At 45.9% G+C, this 24621-nt stretch overlaps 1 protein-coding gene across 3 annotated transcripts in view; it reads right to left on the bottom strand.

The window, feature by feature from the left end:
- Positions 1 to 24621, bottom strand: part of LOC118362340 (collagen alpha-1(XII) chain-like) — a 98720-nt gene that overhangs the window by 36250 nt on the left and 37849 nt on the right. For all 3 annotated transcript variants that reach the window (XM_052486114.1, XM_052486113.1, XM_052486115.1), the window contains 12 exons: positions 24086 to 24225; positions 16017 to 16146; positions 15280 to 15425; positions 14725 to 14854; positions 14382 to 14518; positions 11985 to 12114; positions 7542 to 7681; positions 3758 to 3890; positions 3620 to 3643; positions 3301 to 3440; positions 490 to 619; positions 79 to 218 (listed from right to left, as the gene is read on the bottom strand). In XM_052486114.1, the coding sequence (XP_052342074.1) occupies positions 79 to 218; positions 490 to 619; positions 3301 to 3440; positions 3620 to 3643; positions 3758 to 3890; positions 7542 to 7681; positions 11985 to 12114; positions 14382 to 14518; positions 14725 to 14854; positions 15280 to 15425; positions 16017 to 16146; positions 24086 to 24225 (1520 nt within the window). The remainder of the gene's footprint in view (positions 1 to 78; positions 219 to 489; positions 620 to 3300; positions 3441 to 3619; positions 3644 to 3757; positions 3891 to 7541; positions 7682 to 11984; positions 12115 to 14381; positions 14519 to 14724; positions 14855 to 15279; positions 15426 to 16016; positions 16147 to 24085; positions 24226 to 24621) is intronic.

The following is a 24621-nucleotide window of genomic DNA, read 5'->3' as shown; positions in this document are numbered from 1 at the left end:
ATAATGGATGTGATAATGAAAGAGTATGCATGCCATAGTGAGATTCGGTAGTGATTTGTAAGAGGTGGCCCAGCCTACCACTTCCTCAGCTCCTCCTGCGGTGGGCACATAGTAGATCTTGTACTGGCGCACATTGCCCTCGGCGGCCTCCCATTGGACATTCAGGGTGCTGGTGGTAGGGTCAGTGACCTGGAGCCTCCGCACTCCACCCAGAGGCTCTGGAGAGAGAGAAGAAAGAGAGGTCTTAGGATTCATACTATGTTAAATGACAACAATGAGCTACAGATGTTAAAATGTAAGAGGTACAGAAGTGGCAAGTGGTAGGCGTAAAAATCTATGTTTTACAAACACAGTATTTAGGGCATCTTTAACATCAGCATCTAGGTAACAAATGTAGCCCTGGTTCCCTGGTGAAGCTGAGAGGAGAAAAGGGAACATGATGTAATCATGAAGGCCTTAGCGAGGCCACAGTTACAGTAGGTCACTCACTGGTTTTTCCGTTGCCAGAGATGTCCTTGCTCTCCCCATTGCTGTAGATGGCTGACACGGTGATGGAGTAGGGAGTGTCAGGGGTCAGCTTGGGAAGCAGCACTGTGTTCTTCTTCCCTCCAATCTGTGTCTGTTGGGGAATAAAGACAGATTGAAATGACTGGGAGAGAAGACGGAAGGACCCTCACTTTGCACACCTTTGCTCATGATCACACTCAAGGCCTAAGGGTCGACTCATTTCGCAATTATTGGATCAACTCTAAATTCTTGTAATATTCCCTTCAGATTACAAATGTGTCAAATAGTCCATTCAATGTGGCCTCAGAAGAGATGACATGGGAAAAACAGTTGTATTTTCTTATTGGATGTGGATGTCTCCAGCTTCTCTCCCTTGACAGTTTATGTCAGTATCAGAGACTTGATGGAAAGAATGCAGGTTGAGAAATACCAGACTGTTCAAAAAAAATTGTCAGAGGATGCATCGAGCATTTTTGCACTTTGCTATTGTAGTGAGCAAGATCTAAGGTAAAGCTGTACTCTACTGGCCCTATCAGTGGGATGGGTTGTTTTAAGAGGTATGATTGATGAATTTACTGCATTGTTTTTGACCAAGGAGATGCTGTATTAAAAGGAACGATGTTGGTCGCCTCACAGAGACGGCTGACTGAGTAAACCCTGTGTGTGTGTGTGTGTGTGTGCGTGCGTGTGAGTTTTCTAGTTTTTTTCTTGTCCCCCACAGAGTACGTTAACCACTGACAGCATGCCTGGTGAAAACGTATCATCAGTGTCTCCCATTTCCTACACAGACTTTTTGTCACAAATGAATCAAACTGGGGCCACTTGAGCTCTCCATACTTGTTGAAAATCTGTCAATGAACCAAAACACTTGGCTAAGCTTGGCTCATTAGCTTCCAGCTTTCCAACAATGCCTCAATGTTTAGCGTGTGATATCATCACAGCAACCGAGGGACGGACGTCCACTGAACAGAACGGGGTTCTCTCCTCTAATTAAAAAAGGGAAAACATTTAATCCATTCTGCATGGGAATGGAAACTCTGAAGGGACAAATAACTCACATAGCGCTAGCTACCCTTGACTTCAATATGGTAGGCCTATCACTTCACAGACAAGACTGATGAGAGAGTGAAATTCTCTAACTGCTTCCTTCCTCTTACTGGATCTCTCTCTGTGTGCCTCCACATCATGCAAACTCTAAGCGCCTAAACATCTGGCCTGAGGGAAAAAGCCTTTCTGTCTAAACTACTATTCAGCTCTATAGAGTGGAGCAGCAGCAATGCCAGACAGCTTGAAGGACTCTGTAAACACTGTCTGCAGTCAACGACCCCCTTGGTACCACACTCCCTGTCCTGTTACATAAACACACACACACATATACACATACACCCTCAACCCTGCTGGGCCCAGACATTCCATCTCTGCCCCCCCTTCTCCATCTCTCCACACTGATAACCCCAACTCCCCTGGGGCTCTGGCCAAGGTCCCTGACCACTACGTGTTTCTAAAATGCATCAAAGCTGGGACCGAGAGACTCAAAACCATATTCTATATCAAGGCCATCCAACTGTTAAATAGCCATCACTAGTTGGCCTCCACTCAGTATCTTGCCCTGAATTTACAGTAGTCACTGTCACTAACCGGCTACCACCCGATTACTCAACCCTGCACCTTAGAGGCTGATGCCCTATGTACATAGACATGGAACACTAGTCACATGAATAATGTTAACATACTGTTTTCCTAATTTCGTATGTATATACTGTATTCTAGTCAAGGCCATCCCTTTCAACTATTGCTGTACATATACTATTCTATCCTACGTATTCTTCAGATATACTACATATTCTATCCACATACTGTCCATAATGTCTATACATCCCATCACATATATATGTATATATATATACACTCCGGACTCCGACATTGCTCGCCTTATATATTTTTTACATTCTTGCATTGCAATTTCAGAAAATGTCCATACTATATCTGGTGCTATTAGTGGAATGATAGTGTTTCACGGTATTCCTTACTACCCGCCAGTGTTGTGATTGGCTGTGATATTCATCTATCTATTGTCAAACTGGGGAAGCTGTTCTGACTTTGTGGCTGTGATATCTAGTGAAAATCCCGCTGTCATATCCTGGTTGATGAAATTCTACATTGTTCATTCAATTTAGGTTTATGTGAGAAAACAAGAATCATTGTAACATCTAAATCACTCTGAAATATCTTTTCAATAACAAAACATTTTTACAGCTGTTTGAAGCTGGTGGACAAAAACGAAGCTGTTTTGGTCCACCAGCTTCAAACAGCTGTAAAAATTATATTTTTGTTATGGAAAATATATTTCAGAGCAATTTAGATGGTACAATAATTCCCTACACTATTCATTCAGTGCTTGTTTTCTCACATAAACTGAAATCTCTTTCCCAGTATGAGAGATGCCGCACCGGCAGGAGAAATCAATAGGCAAATATCACAGCCAATCACAACACGGCGGTTAAGTAATACTGTAAAAAATGATCCTTCCACTATTAGCGGAAGATATATTATGTACATTTTCAGAAATTATAATGCAACAATTGCTGTGTGTTATAGCTTTAAATTGTGTCATATGAAGATTCTGGTGGGAGCTATTATCTTCCCATCACACAAACAAAGTGCCTCTGTGTCATGCTACAAGGACTCCCTTCCTTATCCTTTCATCATCCAGAGGATGGTTGGGATTAAAAGCTGATGATAGCACTATGAACAGCTTGGAATTGTGATGCCCTAAGCTGGTCCTGGTTTTACCGACTGGGTTTTGCCCCCGGCGGTGGGGACGTATGTGATCTTGTAGTTCTGGACACGACCAGGGGCGTGGTCCCACTTGACGGTCAGAGTGATGGTGGTGGCGTTGAACACCTGCAGGTTCTGGGGAGGCCCTGTGGGGGCTGGGCACGAACACAACATCATAAACAACAACAAACTCCAACGTAAACACACATCCAATCAACACAGATCACCTAACTTCTGGATGGTGACACTTTGATAAAAATACATGTATTTGATTCAAATTAATTCTCTATGAGTGCTGTATGTATTTCTGTTTGATTACAACAAATAAACTTACCAGGGGTGAAAATAACCTTGGACACTACAGAGGGAAACAGAAATATAAAGAGTTACTGTTAACAAATCTGATCTGCATGGTCAGCTCCTAATATGTATTTATTGTAATGCATTAGATGAGATAATTAACTTATCTTACATGTTCTCTGGCTGCCCAGCAGGTCCTCACTCTCAGACTCGTCAGGGTAGATGGCGGTGACAGACACGTCGTACATAGTGTCTGGTTGCAGCTTTTCCAACACGTTACTGGTCTCATCACTGTTCAGGATGGACTGGGAGACACAACACAACAGGGCTTATAGACTGGGAGACACAACAGGGTTTATAGACTGGGAGACACAACAGGGTTTATCGACTGGGAGACACAGCACAACAGGGCTTATAGACTGGGAGACACAGCACAACAGGGATTACAGAATGGGAGACACAACACAACAGGGCTTATAGTCTGGGAGACACAGCACAACAGGGCTTATAGACTGGGAGACAAACCACAACAGGGCTGATCGACTGGGAGACACAGCAGGGTTTATGGACTGAGAGAAACAACACAACAGGGCTTATAGACTGGGAGACACAACAGGGCTTATAGCCTGGGAGACACAACAGGGCTTATAGACTGGGAGACACAACAGGGCTTATAGACTGGGAGAATCAAAACAACAGGGCTTATAGACTGGGAGACAAAACACAACAGGGCTTATAGACTGGGAGACAAAACACAACAGGGCTTATAGACTGGGAGACAAAACAGCACAACATGGCTTATAGACTGGGAGACACAACAGGGCTTATGGATTGGGAGTAACAACACAACACAGCTTATAGTCTGGGAGACACAACAGGGCTAATAGACTGGGAGACAACACAACAGGGCTTATCGACTGGGAGAAACAACACAACAGGGCTTATGGACTGGGAGACACAACAGGGTTTATGGACTGGGAGAAACAACACAACAGGGTTGATGGACTGGGAGACAACACAACAGGGCTTATAGACTGGGAGACACAACAGGGCTTATAGAATGGGAGAAACAACACAACAGGGCTTATCGACTGGGAGAAACAACACAACAGGGCTTATCGACTGGGAGAAACAACACAACAGGGCTTATCGACTGGGAGAAACAACACAACAGGGCTTATGGACTGGGAGAAACAACACAACAGGGCTTATGGACTGGGAGAAACAACACAACAGGGCTTATAGACTGGGAGACACGACACAACAGAGTTTATAGACTGGTAGACACAACAGGTCCTATAAACTGGGAGACACAACACAACAGGGCTTAGGGACTGGGAGACAACACAACAGGGCTTATAGACTGGGAGACACAACACAACAGGGCTTATAGACTGGGAGACACAGCACAACAGGGCTTATAGACTGGGAGACAACACAACAGGGCTTATAGACTGGGAGACACAACACAACAGGGCCTATAGACTGGGAGACACAACAGGACTTATAGACTGGGAGACAAAACAGGGCTTATAGACTGGGAGAAACAACACAACAGGGCTTATGGACTGGGAGACACAACAGGGCTTATAGACTGGGAGACACAACACAACAGGGCTTATCGACTGGGAGAAACAACACAACAGGGCTTATGGACTGGGAGACACAACACAACAGGGCTTATGGACTGGAAGACACAACACAACAGGGCTTATAGACTGGGAGACACAACACAACAGGGCTTATAGACTGGGAGACACAACAGAGCTTATGGACTTGGAGAAACAACACAACAGGGCTTATAGACTGGGAGAGACGACACAACAGAGTTTATAGACTGGTAGACACAACAGGTCCTATAAACTGGGAGACACAACAGGTCCTATAAACTGGGAGACACAACACAACAGGGCTTATAGACTGGGAGACACAACAGGGCTTATCGACTGGGAGACACAACACAACAGGGCTTATAGACTGGGAGACACAACACAACAGGGCTTAGGGACTGGGAGACAACACAACATGGCTTATAGACTGGGAGACAACACAACAGGGCTTATAGACTGGGAGACACAACAGGGCTTATGGACTGGAAGACACAACAGGGCTTATGGACTGGGAGACACAACACAACAGGGCTTATAGACTGGGAGACACAACACAACAGGGCTTATCGACTGGGAGAAACAACACAACAGGGCTTATGGACTGGGAGAAACAACACAACAGGGCTTATAGACTGGGAGACACGACACAACATAGTTTATAGACTGGTAGACACAACAGGTCCTATAAACTGGGAGACATAACACAACAGGGCTAAGGGACTGGGAGACACAACACAACAGGGCTTATAGACTGGGAGACACAACACAACAGGGCTTATCGACTGGGAGAAACAACACAACAGGTCTTATGGACTGGGAGAAACAACACAACGGGGCTTATAGACTGGGAGACACAACAGGGCTTATAGACTGGGAGGCACAACAGGGCTTATAGACTGGGAGAAACGACACAACAGGGCTTATGGACTGGGAGACACAACAGGGCTTATGGACTGGGAGACTCAACACAACAGGGCTTATAGACTGGGACACACAACACAACAGGGCTTATAGACTGGGAGACACAACACAACAGGGCTTATCGACTGGGAAACACAACACAACAGGGCTTATCGACTGGGAGACACAACACAACAGGGCTTATGGACTGGGAGACACAACAGGGCTTATGGATTGGGAGACACAACAGGGCTTATGGACTGGGAGACACAACAGGGCTTATCGACTGGGAGACACAACACAACAGGGCTTATGGACTGGGAGACACAACACAACAGGGCTTATGGATTTGGAGACACAACAGGGCTTATGGACTGGGAGACACAACACAACAGGGCTTATGGACTGGGAGACACAACACAACAGGGCTTATAGCCTGGGAGACACAACACAACAGGGCTTATAGACTGGGAGACACAACACAACAGGGCTTATAGACTGGGAGACACAACAGGGCTTATAGACTGGGAGACACAACAGGGCTTATAGACTGGGAGACACAACACGGCTTATAGACTGGGAGACACAACACAACAGGGCTTATAGACTGGGAGACACAACAGGGCTTATAGACTGGGAAACACAACACAACAGGGCTTATAGACTGGGAGACACACACAGGGCTTATAGACTGGGAGACACAACACAACAGGGCTTATAGACTGGGAAACACAACACAACAGGGCTTATAGACTGGGAGACACAACACAACAGGGCTTATAGCCTGGGACACGCAACACAACAGGGCTTATAGACTGGGAGACACAACACAACAGGGCTTATAGACTGGGAGACACAACAGGGCTTATAGACTGGGAGACACAACAGGGCTTATAGACTGGGAGACACAACACAACAGGGCTTATAGACTGGGAGACACAACACAACAGGGCTTATAGACTGGGAGACACAACAGGGCTTATAGACTGGTAAACACAACACAACAGGGCTTATAGACTGGGAGACACGACACAATATGGCTTATAGACTGGGAGACACAACAGGGCTTATAGACTGGGAAACACAACACAACAGGGCTTATAGACTGGGAGACACAACACAACGGGGCTTATAGACTGGGAGACACAACACAACAGGGCTTATAGACTGGGAGACACAACAGGGCTTATAGACTGGTAGACACGACACAACATGGCTTATAGACTGGGAGACACAACAGGGCTTATAGACTGGGAGACACAACAGGGCTTATAGACTGGGAGACACAACACAACAGGGCATATAGAATATATGTCGGCAATGCTTCCTCATCACAACTTTATTGAGACTACCAAGAATAATCCAATTCTGTATATTATACCAATATTCTGTACATAGTTAATCAAAATCTAATGTCAGTGCAAACCACCTGGATGGTTGTCTTACATATTGAAAGTTGGTTTCTCCTTTCTTAGCCCAGCCGATACGATAGAGGGCCACGTCATGGGCCCCATGGTCCCAGTCGGCTCTGAAGCTGGTCTGGGTCACCTCAGAGAAACGCAGGTTCTTAGGAGCAGGAACAACATCTACACAGAAGAAAGGAAAAATTATATGGGAGAGATTGCTATGCCATTACCATACCCTATAACCAGGGCATCACTACACCCTATAACCAGGGCATCACTACACCCTATAACCAGGGCATCACTACACCCTATAACCAGGGCATCACTACACCCTATAACCAGGGCATCACTACACCCTATAACCAGGGCATCACTACACCCTATAACCAGGGCATCACTACACCCTATAACCAGGGCATCACTACACCCTATAACCAGGGCATCACTACACCCTATAACCAGGGCATCACTACACCCTATAACCAGGGCATCACTACACCCTATAACCAGGGCATCACTACACCCTATAACCAGGGCATCACTACACCCTATAGCCAGGGCATCACTACACCCTGTAGCCAGGGCATCACTACACCCTGTAGCCAGGGCATCACTACACCCTGTAGCCAGGGCATCACTACACCCTATAGCCAGGGCATCACTACACCCTATAGCCAGGGCATCACTATACCCTATAACCAGGGCATCACTACACCCTATAACCAGGGCATCACTACACCCTATAACCAGGGCATCACTACACCCTATAACCAGGGCATCACTACACCCTATAACCAGGGCATCACTATACCCTATAACCAGGGCATCACTACACCCTATAACCAGGGCATCACTACACCCTATAACCAGGGCATCACTATACCCTATAACCAGGGCATCACTACACCCTATAACCAGGGCATCACTACACCCTATAACCAGGGCATCACTACACCCTATAACCAGGGCATCACTATACCCTATAACCAGGGCATCACTACACCCTATAACCAGGGCATCACTACACCCTATAACCAGGGCATCACTATACCCTATAACCAGGGCATCACTACACCCTATAACCAGGGCATCACTACACCCTATAACCAGGGCATCACTACACCCTATAACCAGGGCATCACTACACCCTATAACCAGGGCATCACTACACCCTATAACCAGGGCATCACTACACCCTATAACCAGGGCATCACTATACCCTATAACCAGGGCATCACTACACCCTATAACCAGGGCATCACTACACCCTATAACCAGGGCATCACTACACCCTATAACCAGGGCATCACTACACCCTATAACCAGGGCATCACTATACCCTATAACCAGGGCATCACTATACCCTATAACCAGGGCATCACTGTACCCTATAACCAGGGCATCGCTATACCCTATAACCAGGGCATCACTGTACGCTATAACCAGTGCATCAATGTACCCTATAACCAGGGCATCACTGTACCCTATAACCAGGGCATCACTACACCCTATGGCATCTCTGTCCTCCTGAGTGGCGCAGCAGTCTAAGGCACTGCAGTGCTTGAGGTGTCACTACAGACCCGGGTTCGATCCCAGGCTGTTTCACAGCTGGCCGTGACCAGGAGACCCATGAAGCGGCGTACAATTGGCCCAGTGATGTCCGGGTTAGGGGAGGGTTTGGCCGGCCGAGATTTCCTTGTCCCATCGCGCTCTAGAGACTCCTTATGGTGGGCCGAGCACAAGCAAAGCGGATTTCAACCGCCAGCTGGACGGTGTTTCCTCCGACACACAGCAGTGCGGCTTAACAGGGTCATGTTTCAGAGGACGCATGGCTCTTTACCTTCGCCTCTCCAGAGTCCATAGGGGAGTTGCAGCAATGGGACAAGACTGTAACTATCAATCAGATATTACGAAATTGGGTAGAAAAAGGGGTAATTAAAAAATATATATAATTTAAATACTATGACATTACTATACCCTATAACTATATATTTATTTTATTTTTATTTCACCTTTATTTAACCAGGTAGGCCAGTTGAGAACAAGTTCTAATTTACAACTGAGACCTGGCCAAGATAAAGCATAGCAGTGCGACAAAAACAACAGAGTAACACATACAAACATACAGTCAATAACACAAAAGAAAAATAGATATGGGGATGAGGTCGTACAGTGTGTGCAAATGTAGAAGAGTAGGGAGGAAGGAAATAAATAGGCCACAGAGGTTAAAATAATTACAATTGAGCATTAATACTGGAGAGATATATATGCAGATGAGGATGTGCAAGTAGAGGGTAAGTAATAATATGTTGATGAGGTAGTTGGGTGTGCTATTTACAGATTGGCTGTGTACAGGTACAGTGATCGGTAAGCTGCTCTGACAGCTGATGCTCAAAGTTAGAGAGGGAGATATAAGACTCCAGTTTATTGCAATTCGTTCCAGTCATTGGCAGCAGAGAACTGGAAGGAAAGGCGGTGAAAGGAAGTGTTGGCTTTGGGGAGGACCAGTGCAATATACCTGCTGGAGCGCGTGCTGCTAAGGGTGGGTGTTGCTATGGTGATCAGTAAGCTGAGATAAGGCGGGCTTTACCTAGCAAAGACTTATAGATGACCTGGAGCCAGCAGGCTTGGCGATGGATATGAAGTGAGGGCCAGCCAACGAGAGCAGAGGTCACAATGGTGGATAGTATATAGGGCTTTGGTGATAAAACGGATGGCACTGTGATAGACTACATCCAGTTTGATGAGTAGAGTGTTGGGGGCTATTTTGTAAATTACATCGCCAAAGTCAAGGATCGGCAGGATAGTCAGTTTTACGAGGGTATGTTTGGCAGCATGAGTGAAGGATGCTTTGTTGCAAAATAGGAAGCCGATGCTAGATTTCATTTTGGATTAGAGATGTTTAATATGAGCCTGGATGGAGAGTTTACAGTCTAGCCAGACACCTAGGTATTTGTAGTTGTCCACATATTCTAGGTCAGAACCGTCCAGAGTAGTGATGTTAGTTGGGTGGGAGGGTGCGGGCAGAAATCGGTTGAAGAGCATGCACTTAGTTTTACTAGCATTTAAAAGCTAGTCAAATTAAGCAATTGGAGGCCACAGAAGGAGTGTTGTATGTCGTTGAAGCTTGTTTGGAGGTTTGTTAGCACATTGTCCAAAGAAGGGCCAGATGTATACAGAATGGTGTCGTCTGCATAGATGTGGATCAGAGAATCACCAGCAGCAAGAGCGACATCATTGATATATACAGAGAAAAGAGTCAGCCCGAGAATTAAGCCCTGTGGCACCCCCATAGAGACTGCCAGAGGTCCAGACAACAGGCCCTCCGATTTGACACACTGAAATCTATCTGAGAAGTAGTTGGTGAACCAGGCGAGGCAATCATTTGAGAAGCCAAGGCTATTGAGTCTGCATAGGCATGCAGTGATTGACAGAGTCGAAAGCCTTGGCCAGGTCGTTGAAGACGGCTGCACAGTACTGTCTTCATCAATGGCGGTTATGATATCATTTAGGACCTTGAACGTGGCTGAGGTGCACCCATGACCAGCTCGGAAACCAGATTGTATAATGGAGAAGGTATGGTGGGATTTTGAAATGGTCGGTGATCTGTTTATTAACTTGGATTTAGAATATTTTAGAAAAGCAGGGCAGGATGGATATAGGTCTATAACAGTTTGGGTCTAAGGTGTCTCCCCCTTTGAAGAGGGGGATGACCGCGGCAGCTTTCCAATCTTTGGGGATCTCATACGATACGAAAGAGAGGTGACATTACTATGACATTATAACAAAGACATCCCTATAACCTATAACTATGACATTACTATACCCTATAACAAAGACATCCCTATACCCTATAACAAAGACATCCCTACACCCTATAACTATGACATTACCATACCCTATAACAAAGACATTACTATACCCTATAACAAAGACATTACTATACCCTATAACAAAGACATTACTATACCCTATAACTATGACATCACTATACCCTATAAATATGACATTACTATACCCTATAACTATGACATTACTATACCCTATAACTATGACATTACTATACCCTATAACTATGACATCACTATACCCTATACATATGACATTACTATACCCTATAACTATGACATCACTATACTTTATAACTATGACATTACCATACCCTATAACAAAGAAATCAATATACCCTATAACTAGGACATTACCATACCCTATAACAAAAGCATCAATATACCCTATAACTAGGACATCACTATACCCTATAACAAAAACATCAATATACCCTATAACTAGGACATCACTATACCCTATAACAAAAACATCAATATACCCTATAACTAGGACATTACTATACACTATAACAAAAACATCAATATACCCTATAACTAGGGCCCAAAAGTTTTTTGGGCCTATAGTTCTGAGTAGGACTTCCATGGAGTATAACCCCAGTGTGTTAACCCTCACATACGCTGTGTGACTGTACCTGTGATGGCTGTGTTGAGCATGGGGTTTCCAGCTCCATCATTGTAGATGGGGGTGACAGCCAGGACATACTCAGTCTGAGAGATCAGGTTGTCCAAGGCCTTGGAGGTCACACCTCCCCCCACTTCAAGCTGCAGACCAAAACAACATCTTTGTTTACATCAAGCCCTACAGTCTGTCACATTATTCCAGTGTAAACCATGTTAAATCATTTACCTTTATCAACAACTGAATAACTATTGCATTATTTTGTAAATGGAGGGTTAGAGTTTGTCATGAGTAATTCTGTTTTCCTCATCATGGTCATGTTGAATGCCTTCCAAAGTAATTTTCCATTTTCATTGATGAGTTCCAAAGAATCTGTGAGAGAAACTGTGGGCGTCTTTGTATACATCTGACGAGACAGCATGTTATCTCCACTTCATGTGTAAATCCTTAGCACACGCAGAGGTGGAGAAAGATAAACAATCAAGTTTAAAAAATATATATATATATGACAGTCAAGCACAAACATACTGCACTGGTATGTTTCTTTTCAGTACTCAGGAATCGCACGATCACGGCATTTGGTACAGGAGGTCGTTCCTAATGTTCCTTAGTCTGAAATCTCTGTCAGTGGTGTGATCCTTCCACCAGACTCCTGGTCCAGTGGGGTGATCCTTCCACCAGGCTCTTGGTCCAATGGTGTGATCCTTCCACCAGACTCCTGGTCCAGTGGGGTGATCCTTCCAACAGGCTCTTGGTCCAATGGTGTGATCATTCCACCAGGCTCCCGGTCCAGTGGGGTGATCCTTCCAACAGGCTCTTGGTCCAATGGTGTGATCATTCCACCAGGCTCCCGGTCCAGTGGGGTGATCCTTCCACCAGGCTCCCGGTCCAGTGGGGTGATCCTTCCACCAGACTCTTGGTCCAATGGTGTGATCATTCCACCAGGCTCTCTATATCCTTCCTGTTTGGCCCTGTCCGGGGGTGTCCTCGGATGGGACCACAGTGTCTCCTGACCCCTCCTGTCTCAGCCTCCAGTATTTATACTGCAGCAGTTAATGGGTCGGGGGGCTAGGGTCAGTTTGTTATATCTGGAGTACTTCTCCTGTCCTATTCGGTGGTCTGTGTGAATTTAAGTGTGCTCTCTCTAATTCTCTCTTTCTCTCTTTCTTTCTCTCTCTCGGAGGACCTGAGCACTAGGACCATGCCTCAGGACTACCTGACATGATGACTCCTTGCTGTCCCCAGTCCACCTGGCCGTGCTGCTGCTCCAGTTTCAACTGTTCTGCCTTATTATTATTGGACCATGCTGGTCATTTATGAACATTTTAACCTCTTGTCCATGTTCTGTTATAATCTCCACCCGGCACAGCCAGAAGAGGACTGGCCACCCCACATAGCCTGGTTCCTCTCTAGGTTTCTTCCTAGGTTTTGGCCTTTCTAGGGAGTTTTTCCTAGCCACCGTGCTTCTACACCTGCATTGCTTGCTGTTTGGGGTTTTAGGCTGGGTTTCTGTACAGCACTTTGAGATATTAGCTGATGCACGAAGGGCTATATAAATACATTTGATTTGGTCCAATGGTGTGATCCTTCCACCAGACTCCCGGTCCAGTGGGGTGATCCTTCCACCAGGCTCCCGGTCCAGTGGGGTGATCCTTCCACCAGACTCCCGGTCCAGTGGGGTGATCCTTCCACCAGGCTCTTGGTCCAATGGTGTGATCCTTCCACCAGGCTCTTGGTCCAATGGTGTGATCATTCCACCAGGCTCTTGGTCCAATGGTGTGATCATTCCACCAGGCTCCCGGTCCAGTGGGGTGATCCTTCCACCAGGCTCTTGGTCCAATGGTGTGATCATTCCACCAGGCTCCCGGTCCAGTGGGGTGATCCTTCCACCAGGCTCCCGGTCCAGTGGGGTGATCCTTCCACCAGGCTCTTGGTCCAATGGTGTGATCCTTACACCAGGCTCCCGGTCAAATAGCACAGCCCCAGAGGTCAACTGCATACCCTTCTCACCAGGCTCCCGGTCAAATAGCACAGCCCCAGAGGTCAACTGCATACCCTTCTCACCAGGCTCCCGGTCAAATAGCACAGCCCCAGAGGTCCACTGCATACCCTTCTCACCAGGCTCCCGGTCAAATAGCACAGCCCCAGAGGTCCACTGCATACCCTTCTCACCAGCTGCCCTTCCCATTATGCTGTCCAATGTCATATCTCAAATGATGCGTAAAAAATATCAATCTGCTAGCTGACATAAACAGAGAATGTGCTCAGCACAGGAGCTGGTGTCTGCTGTGACCAGTAGGAGAGAGAGCTAAGCATATGTTTCTGCCCCCAGAGGGAGTATGTAGAGTACAGAGTATTCCTTTCACTGCCGTCTGTATCCAACAGATGTATTGTGATTGTCGTATCTCACCTCTTTGGCCTCTCCCTCATCAGGCGTGTAGGTGATGATGTATTTGAGGACGGCACCTGGAGCAGCATCCCAGTTCATCTTCAGGGTGCTATGGGTAACGTCTCTGACCCTCAGCTCTCCCGCAGGAGGCATGGGCACTACAGAGGGGACAGAGATATAGAACATGAGGCTCACCAAATTACATTATTACTTTAACCCCTTTCATTCCATAAACTAGGGAGTGAGGAGACCTGATTTACTCTATACGAGTTAGGACCTGTCGTGCCTTACCCTCCCTTGGGGCACTGAGTGCAAAACATTAATAACAACATTTGAAGGTAGAAGAGTACTGTTCTGTATGTACATGTGACTCCTTGCTCGGTCAGGGGGTCGCTGGCTGACTGTCCATGGAGGGCTAAGATGGAAAGAGTGTAGGCCGTGTTGGGGATCAGCTGCACCAACTGGACATCAGTCTTGTCCCCTCCAACTCTCATCTGCAGGGAGTACCATGACGGAACAAACATTATTTTACAAGGCTCACTGTCGTTCAGACAGGCAGTTTGGATGAACATGTTTCCACAGATTAAGGGTTTTAGGCAGTGTCCAGTGTCATATAACTTATCTAAGTGTTTGCCAATACTACAGATGATCTAATCCTCTTGATTTGACACCTCAGGAACTAATATCATGCCAGAGTAAGATAAAAAATGTAATAAATAATTCTGTGTTTTGTTGTCTCTGCATCCATAAAAGGAAAGTTATTAATCTCTGCTCCTTGACATCTGCATGCTGTCAGGAGACATTGGCAGGGGACCGGTATATCCGGTCATTGGCAGCATCTGTGTATGTGTGTCAGTGCAGCAGTTGGACTGGCGTGTCTCTCTTTCTCTCGCTCTCTCTCTCTCAGTTGCCGTCTCACCTCTTTCTCCACGGAGGGCTCTGTGGCGTTGATGGCTCTGTAGAGTAGCATGTAGTTCGTGGCACCCACTGCTTCCTCCCACTTCACCCTCATGGTGGTGGGACGCTCCTCATAGATGATCATCTTCCTCACTGCGCTGAGGGGCACTGGACATGGGAAGAGGCAGAGGGAAACACACACAATCCCATCCAAAAATGAAATGTTTGCAGTGAAACGTAGCCATGCAGATTTCATGTGCCTATTCAAGTAGTGAGAACTAAACAATGAGGTATTTTATAGGAGCTTTTATGGAGAAATAGCTCATAAAGAAAATTGCTTCATAAAATCACGCTATTCTAGAGGACAAATAAAATAATAGTGAAGAACAACATAAAAAGACCTCTCTCATTCTTGATGCACATAGTGGGCCCCGAATAACAGCATGGTTTTGAGTTTGAAACAGTGTTTCCCCCTTTGATTACAATAATATCAGCCTTATATGGTATCATAAATAAGACAGTGTTGTTCTTTCTTTAACGTTGAAAACAGGGGCCGCACAAGCACCACAGGAACGTCTATAAAGTCACAGTGGTGTGCTGAATGTAACGGAAGAATACTTGTTTTACAGTCTCAAAGACATCCATTGTTGATCCTATAGAGATTACGTGTGGGACATACAGGTATGTTACAGGACAGTAATGGACAGGTACAGTATAGTGGTTTTAAAGAAGAACACAGAAAAACAGATTAGGACTCACAGGTGGTTTCACCGCCCTTCAGTGGGTCGCTGCTCTCCTCTCCGATGACAGAGTAGACGTTGACCAGATACTCAGTCAGTGGGTTCAGGTTAGGTAGGATGGCTGTGGTCACAGAGCCATCAACAAACATCTACACCCAGACAACAAGAGTAAACATGAACCAGGTGAATACAGTATGAGGTTGTAGAATGACTTTGGATGTCTATTTTAAGTAACCCCATTGACAAGCATGGAAAGGTTGGTTTCTGTTGGAGGACAAATAAGCCAAACAATACAACAAAGTACAGCTATCAGTGTTCCCTGTGTTGATGCTAGTGGTCTTCATTGAACCACAAATATGACCCGTTTCTGGAAGCTAGGCGAATGTTACACGTCACTACTTTACAGGAGAGGCACTTCAAAAAATAAAAAAAGGGGTTTCAGAAATGCTTGCTGGAACATGTGAACTTTCATGTGCCTTAATAACAAATTTGTATGCCTTTTGTAAATATGAATGCAATTGTTAAATGACGAGCCTAGTTGGTTTAGCCATGGAAAATACAGGAACCTTCCCACTAGCCATGATTGGCCGAGACAATGGGTGGGCTGGACATGCCGAGAGATGAGTTTGCATTGGTCTGCCATGTAAGAATGCTTCTGTTTATAACATGAGCTGTTAAATACTGTATGTGTGGATAATCCTGTCTACTGCAGCTTTTTTTTTAAAGATATCAAATTGTTCTCAACATTGCTGCCCTGAAGTTAATGATCGTGCAATGCTGACTCTCTCGAACTCTGAAAAGGAATCAGACAATGAGGAAATCACTGATTTAGGTCAAAACATTTTCATTGAACCAGACATTGTCGAGTCTTCTGGTGACAATGGTGGGGAAGAAATGGTGTCGTTGTCATGGAAGAAGTTGACCCGAGTTTTGAAATCAGTGGAATGCCCAGTGGAAGCCGAGAGATGATTGCCAAATGCGGAGAGAGTCTGTTGTATAAAACATTTGTCTCCGGATAACATCTTCAAACTAAGGGCAACCGTGGCATGCATGACAAAGGGAGAAGCGTTCGCCCATGTATACAGGGAAGAGTCAAGCGACATTTTTAGATATTATATGTTTCCAATTTCGTGGAAAGTCATTTTCATTGCAAGTTAAAGTATTGTGTTAACTAAGCTAGCTAACTTTAGCTAGCTGGCTCTTTGGCTAACGTTACGTGTATGATCTGTGTAGGAGCTCTAGAAAGAAGCCTGAGTTCCAGAGTTGGAATTCTGAGTTGGATGACCATTCAAATCGATTTTTCCCAGTCTTTTTTTTTTAGTTCCCAGTTGTTTTGAACGCAGCATTAGAGTTGGGATTATGGTTCATTGTTTAGCTAGCTAACTAGCTAGCTACATGTATAAACAAAAGACTCCACTATCCAAGTAACCATTTCACTGTACCGTTTACACCTTCTGTATCCGGCGCATGTGACAAATACATTTAGATTTTATATAGTGTTTGTTTACCAGATACGGTAATGTGAAGCACAGTATGACCTGCACCAAAGTCAGATTAGGATATAGGCCAAGGACTAGATAATGTTTATTTTTACTACTACTTTTTGCTTCTACTCTACTACTTTCAGTCTTGAAATCTTTGGTTGTTTACTACACTGTGAATCCTTAGAGAGATGGGTGTGGCTACGGCTTAAGAGGGTGTGAACGATGTTGAATGGGTGTAGACAAAGAGGAACTCTCCAGTAGCTGTACCAAAATACTCATGAGCCATTTTCTCAAAAGTAGGGTTACAATTTCATTATCTTTCAAATTTTGCTACATAGGACCGAATCCAGGTGGTGGGTCAGAAATTGGTTGTAGGAACTCTGAACAAACTCCACACTTTCCGACCCACTCTGTTTCTATTTAGAAGAGTAAAAAACAAACAAAACCTTGATCACACACTAGACCACTGCATCACAAAGCCATGAGAGTTGGAATAAAATAAATACTTAGAAAAATGTAATTGGACTCCAAGAAGTTGTAAGTTAGCTACCCCATTATAGTACACTGGAGCCAAGACCCTGCAGCTGTCAGATAAAGGGATATGAAATAAACAAAACAAACATTTTTTGCTACTAGTACTCTAAATTGAAAGCCTTGTATTTTGTGGTCTTACCCTCTGCCAAACCCATTTTACCAAACACCCTCATACTGAGCAGCCAACACAAGCTTGAGGAAGGGAAGTGGGGAGAGTTTCTGGGGTTTCCCTCTAGTATCTGGCAGATCAGAGGCTAGAACTAAACCCAGGACAATGAAAAAGTCTTCCCAAAAACCTGCCCATAATGTCCTCAAAGCTACATGTAGGTTAGGTGTGGGGTCAGGGTGAATACTTACAGTATGTCATCTCTTCTATCTTTATTTAGCAAAGTAAGTCATTGAGAACAAAACCTTTACAACTTGCTTCCATCCTCATCCTTCCATCCTCAGGTGGGAGTGACAGAGGGATTTGTGATAGAGGGGGAGTGACAGAGGGGTTTGGGTGTTGATAGAGGGTGAGTGACAGAGGGGTTTGGGGGTTGATAGAGGGTGAGTGACAGAGGGGTTTGTGATAGAGGGGGAGTGACAGACGGGTTTGGGGGTTGATAGAGGGGGAGTGACAGAGGGATTTGGGGGTTGATAGAAGGGGAGTGACAGAGGGGTTTGGGGGTTGATAGAAGGGGAGTGACAGAGGGGTTTGGGGGTTGACAGAGGGGGAGTGACAGAGGGATTTGTGATAGAGGGGGCGTGACAGACGGGTTTGGGAGTTGATATAGGGGAATGACAGAGGGGTTTGGGGTTATTTTTATTTTATTTTTTTTTATTTCACCTTTATTTAACCAGGTAGGCTAGTTGAGAACAAGTTCTCATTTGCAACTGCGACCTGGCCAAGATAAAGCATAGCAGTGTGAACAGACAACACAGAGTTACACATGGAGTAAACAATTAACTAGTCAATAACACAGTAGAAAAAAATGGGCAATCTATATACAATGTGTGCAAAAGGCATGAGGAGGTAGGCGAATAATACAATTTTGCAGATTAACACTGGAGTGATAAATGATCAGATGGGCATGTACAGGTAGAGATATTGGTGATATTGGTGTGCAAAAGAGCAGAAAAGTAAATAAATAAAAACAGTATAAAAACAGTATGGGAATGAGGCAGGTGAATAAGGGTGAGCTATTTACCTATAGACTATGTACAGCTGCAGCGATCGGTTAGCTGCTCGGATAGCTGATGTTTGAAGTTGGTGAGGGAGATAAAAGTCTCCAACTTCAGCGATTTTGCAATTCGTTCCAGTCACAGGCAGCAGAGTACTGGAACGAAAGGCGGCCAAATGAGGTGTTGGCTTTAGGGATGATCAGTGAGATACACCTGCTGGAGCGCGTGCTACGGATGGGTGTTGCCATCGTGACCAGTGAACTGAGATAAGGCGGAGCTTTACCTAGCATGGACTTGTAAATGACCTGGAGCCAGTGGGTCTGGCGACGAATATGTAGTGAGGGCCAGCCGACTAGAGCATACAAGTCGCAGTGGTGGGTGGTATAAGGTGCTTTAGTGACAAAACGGATGGCACTGTGATAGACTGCATCCAGTTTGCTGAGTAGAGTGTTGGAAGCCATTTTGTAGATGACATCGCCGAAGTCGAGGATCGGTAGGATAGTCAGTTTTACTAGGTAAGCTTGGCAGCGTGAGTGAAGGAGGCTTTGTTGCGGAATAGAAAGCCGACTCTGGATTTGATTTTTGATTGGAGATGTTTGATGTGAGTCTGGAAGGAGAGTTTGCAGTCTAGCCAGACACCTAGGTACTTATAGATGTCCACATATTCAAGGTTGGAACCATCCAGGGTGGTGATGCTAGTCGGGCATGCAGGTGCAGGCAGCGATCGGTTGAAAAGCATGCATTTGGTTTTACTCGCGTTTAAGAGCAGTTGGAGGCCATGGAAGGAGTGCTGTATGGCATTGAAGCTCGTTTGGAGGTTTGATAGCACAGTGTCCAATGACGGGCCGAAAGTATATAGAATGGTGTCGTCTGCGTAGAGGTGGATCAGGGAATCGCCCGCAGCAAGAGCAACATCATTGATATATACAGAGAAAAGAGTCGGCCCGAGAATTGAACCCTGTGGCACCCCCATAGAGACTGCCAGAGGACCGGACAGCATGCCCTCTGATTTGACACACTGAACTCTGTCTGCAAAGTAATTGGTGAACCAGGCAAGGCAGTCATCCGAAAAACCGAGGCTGTTGAGTCTGCCGATAAGAATTTGGTGATTGACAGAGTCGAAAGCCTTGGCGAGGTCGATGAAGACGGCTGCACAGTACTGTCTTTTATCGATGGCGGTTATGATATCATTTAGTACCTTGAGTGTGGCTGAGGTGCACCCGTGACCGGCTCGGAAACCAGATTGCACAGCGGAGAAGGTACGGTGGGATTCGAGATGGTCAGTGACCTGTTTGTTGACTTGGCTTTCGAAGACCTTAGATAGGCAGGGCAGGATGGATATAGGTCTATAGCAGTTTGGGTCCAGGGTGTCTCCTCCTTTGAAGAGGGGATGACTGCGGCAGCTTTCAATCCTTGGGGATCTCAGACGATATGAAAGAGAGGTTGAACAGGCTGGTGATAGGGGTTGCGACAATGGCGGCAGATAGTTTCAGAAATAGCGGGTCCAGATTGTCAAGCCCAGCTGATTTGTACGGGTCCAGGTTTTGCAGCTCTTTCAGAACATCTGCTATCTGGATTTGGGTAAAGGAGAACCTGGAGAGGCTTGGGTGAGGAACTACGGGGGCGGAGCTGTTGGCCGAGGTTGGAGTAGCCAGGCGGAAGGCATGGCCAGCCGTTGAGAAGTGCTTATTGAAGTTTTCGATAATCATGGATTTATCGGTGGAGACCGTGTTTCCTAGCCTCAGTGCAGTGGGCAGCTGAGAGGAGGTGCTCTTGTTCTCCATGGACTTCACAGTGTCCCAGAACTTTTTGGAGTTGGAGCTACAGGATGCAAACTTTTGCCTGAAGAAGCTGGCCTTAGCTTTCCTGACTGACTGCGTGTATTGGTTCCTGACTTCCCTGAGCAGTTGCATATCACGGGGGCTATTCGATGCTATTGCAGTCCGCCACAGGATGTTTTTGTGCTGGTCGAGGGCAGTCAGGTCTGGGGTGAACCAAGGGCTGTATCTGTTCTTGGTTCTGCATTTTTTGAACGGAGCATGCTTATCCAAAATGGTGAGGAAGTTACTTTTAAAGAATGACCAGGCATCCTCAACTGACGGGATGAGGTCAATGTCCTTCCAGGATACACGGGCCAGGTCGATTAGAAAGGCCTGCTCACAGAAGTGTTTTAGGGAGCGTTTGACAGTGATGAGGGGTGGTCGTTTGACTGCGGCTCCGTGGCGGATACAGGCGATGAGGCAGTGATCGCTGAGATCCTGGTTGAAGACAGCGGAGGTATATTTGGAGGGCCAGTTGGTCAGGATGACGTCTATGAGGGTGCCCTTGTTTACAGAGTTAGGGTTGTACCTGGTGGGTTCCTTGATGATTTGCGTGAGATTGAGGGCATCTAGCTTAGATTGTAGGACTGCCGGGGTGTTAAGCATATCCCAGTTTAGGTCACCTAACAGGACAAACTCTGAAGCTAGATGGGGGCGATCAATTCACAAATGGTGTCCAGGGCACAGCTGGGAGCTGACGGGGTCGGTAGCAGGCGGCAACAGTGAGAGACTTGTTTCTGGAGAGAGTAATTTTCAAAATTAGTAGTTCAAACTGTTTGGGTATGGACCTGGAAAGTATGACATTACTTTGCAGGCTATCTCTGCAGTAGACTGCGACTCCGCCCCCTTTGGCAGTTCTATCTTGACGGAAGATGTTATAGTTGGGTATGGAAATCTCTGAATTTTGGTGGCCTTCCTGAGCCAGGATTCAGACACGGCAAGGACATCAGGGTTAGCAGAGTGTGCTAAAGCAGTGAGTAAAACAAACTTAGGGAGGAGGCTTCTGATGTTGACATGCATAAAACCAAGACTTTTCGATCACAGAAGTCAACAAATGAGGGTACCTGGGGACATGCAGGGCCTGGGTTTACCTCCACATCACCCGCGGAACAGAGAAGGAGTAGTATGAGGGTGCGGCTAAAGGCTATCAAAACTGGTCGCCTAGAGCGTTGGGGGCAGAGGATAAGAGGAGCAGGTTTCTGGGCATGGTAGAATATATTCAGGGCATAATGCGCAGACAGGGGTATGGTGGGGTGCGGGTACAGCGGAGGTAAGCCCAGGCACTGGGTGATGATGAGAGAGGTTGTATCTCTGGACATGCTGGTTGTAATGGGTGAGGTCACCGCATGTGTGGGGGTGGGACAAAGGAGGTAACAGGGGTATGCAGAGTGGATCTAGGGGCTCCATTGTGAACTAAAACAATGATAACTAACCTGAACAACAGTATACAAGGCATATTGACATTTGGGAGAGACATACAGCGAGGTATACAGTAATCACAGGTGTTGAATTGGGAAAGCTAGCTAAAAACAGTAGGCGAGGCTAATCAGCTAGCACAACAAACAGCAGGTAAAATGGCGTTGACTAGGCAACTGGGTCGACAGATAAAACAAACAAGCAGAATGGAGTACCGTGATTAATGGACAGTCCAGCGTGCGTCAGCTATGTAGCCAAGAGATCAGTGTCCAGGGGGCAGCGGTGGATGGGCAGGGAAGCTGGGCTGGCGAGTGTTATCCAGGTTTTAAAAAAAAAACTAACAATGACTAAATAGCTTGTAGCTAGTTAGCTGGTTAGCGTCTGGAGGTTCTTGAGTGTGTCATAAAAATAAAATAAAAATTAAAGGTGATAGCGATTCCGTATCACAGTGGGTGATGCAGGTTTCCGGAAGGTATAAACAAAAAATAAAAATCAAAGAGAGATAGAAAGTAAATGGGTTCAGAGTGTTTAGAACGCAGTGAGCCAGATGGTTAGCAGGCCTGTGCTAACAAGCTAACAGTTCGTAGGCCCGGGCTAGACAAGCTAACCGTTAGCAGGCCGAATTAGCAAGCAGGGAGATAGCGAGGGCTAGAGAGCTAACCTTTGGGGGACGTCGCGATGGGGTGAGTCTGTTTATTCCTCTTCTTGCGGTGACATCGACAGACCGGTTGTGGGCCCGGGTAATTGTAGCCCAGGATTATGCTACAGGAGCTCTAATGCGCTGGGTGAGCTGGAGACACAGCGTTTCAGAAAGCTCGCGGGCCTTGGCCAGCAGATGGATCTTTGGCGATGTCGCAACGAAAAAGCCTGTTGAAACCACCTCGGACGATTATGTCGGCGGACCAGTCGTGATGGATCGGGCGGGGCTCCGTGTCGGCAGTAAAGGGTCCAGGCCAATTGGCAAAAGAGGTATTGTTGGGCCTCTTCGGCTAGTCGGGAGATGGGCTTAGCTCAAGGCTAACTGTAGCTTGTTTTGGGACAGAGACGTTAGCCAGGAGTAGCCACTCGGATTGCAGCTAGCTAGTTGCGATGATCCGGTGTAAAGGTTCAGAGCTTGCGGTAGGAATCCGGAGATGTGGTAGAGAAAGAGCAGTCTGATATGCTCTGGGTTGATGTCGCGCTGGTGTCCTAGTTAGCTTTGAAGACCGCTAGCAATGGCTAACTGAGTAGTAGCTAGTTAGCTGGCTAGCTTCTGACGGTTCTAAAGTAAAGTATAGAAAAAGCAGATCCGTACCACATTGGGTGATGCGGGTTGCAGGAGAGTATATTCAGCTCTAGTTTGAAAGTGAGATTAAAATATGTACGAAATATATACAGAAAAAAAAACGAAGAAAACTATATTTACACTAGACAGGACGGGACAAGACAAAACACACGTCCGATTGCTACGCCATCTTGGATTACCTGTGATAGAGGGTGAGTGACAGAGGGACTTGGGGGTTGACAGAGGGGGAGTGACAGAGGGATTTGTGATAGAGGGGGAGTGACAGACGGGTTTGGGGGTTGATAGAGGGTGAGGGACAGAGGGGTTTGGGGGGCTGATAGGGAAGAGTAACAGAGGGGTTGGTCTTTGATAGGGTTGAGTTAGTGTGGAGGTTAAAGGTATGTACCTGCTGAGGGCGTCCAGACAAGGTCATGTACTCCACACGGTACTTCTCCACTGGACCTTCAGGGCCTGTCCAGCTGGCACGGAACGAATAGTGGGTCACCTCTGAGGTCACAAGGTCCGTGGGTGCCTCGGGGCCACCTCCTATCAGGGAAAATGGGAGAGAGGCGGTCAAATCAACCCAAAGCATAGGATCTCATTGTTTATTATATGTCACTTTATTCCTAGTTAGAGTTAAAGTCAGAAGTTTACATACACCTTAGACAAATACATTTAAACTCAGTTTTTCACAATTCCTGACCAAATCAAATCAAAATCAAATCAAATCAAATGTATTTATATAGCCCTTCGTACATCAGCTGATATCTCAAAGTGCTGTACGAAAACCCAGCCTGAAACCCCAAACAACAAGCAATGCAGGTGTAGAAGCTGACATGTATAATCTTAGTAAAAATTCCCTGTTTTAGCTCAGTTAGGATCACCACTTTATTTTAAGAATGTGAAATGTCAGAATAATATTTATTATTTATATTATTTAAA

The sequence above is a fragment of the Oncorhynchus keta genome, chromosome 29, assembly GCF_023373465.1.
Source record: "Oncorhynchus keta strain PuntledgeMale-10-30-2019 chromosome 29, Oket_V2, whole genome shotgun sequence".
NCBI lineage: Eukaryota > Metazoa > Chordata > Actinopteri > Salmoniformes > Salmonidae > Oncorhynchus > Oncorhynchus keta.
Note: the sequence above shows the minus strand (reverse complement) of the source record. Positions and strands in the feature narration are given on the sequence as shown.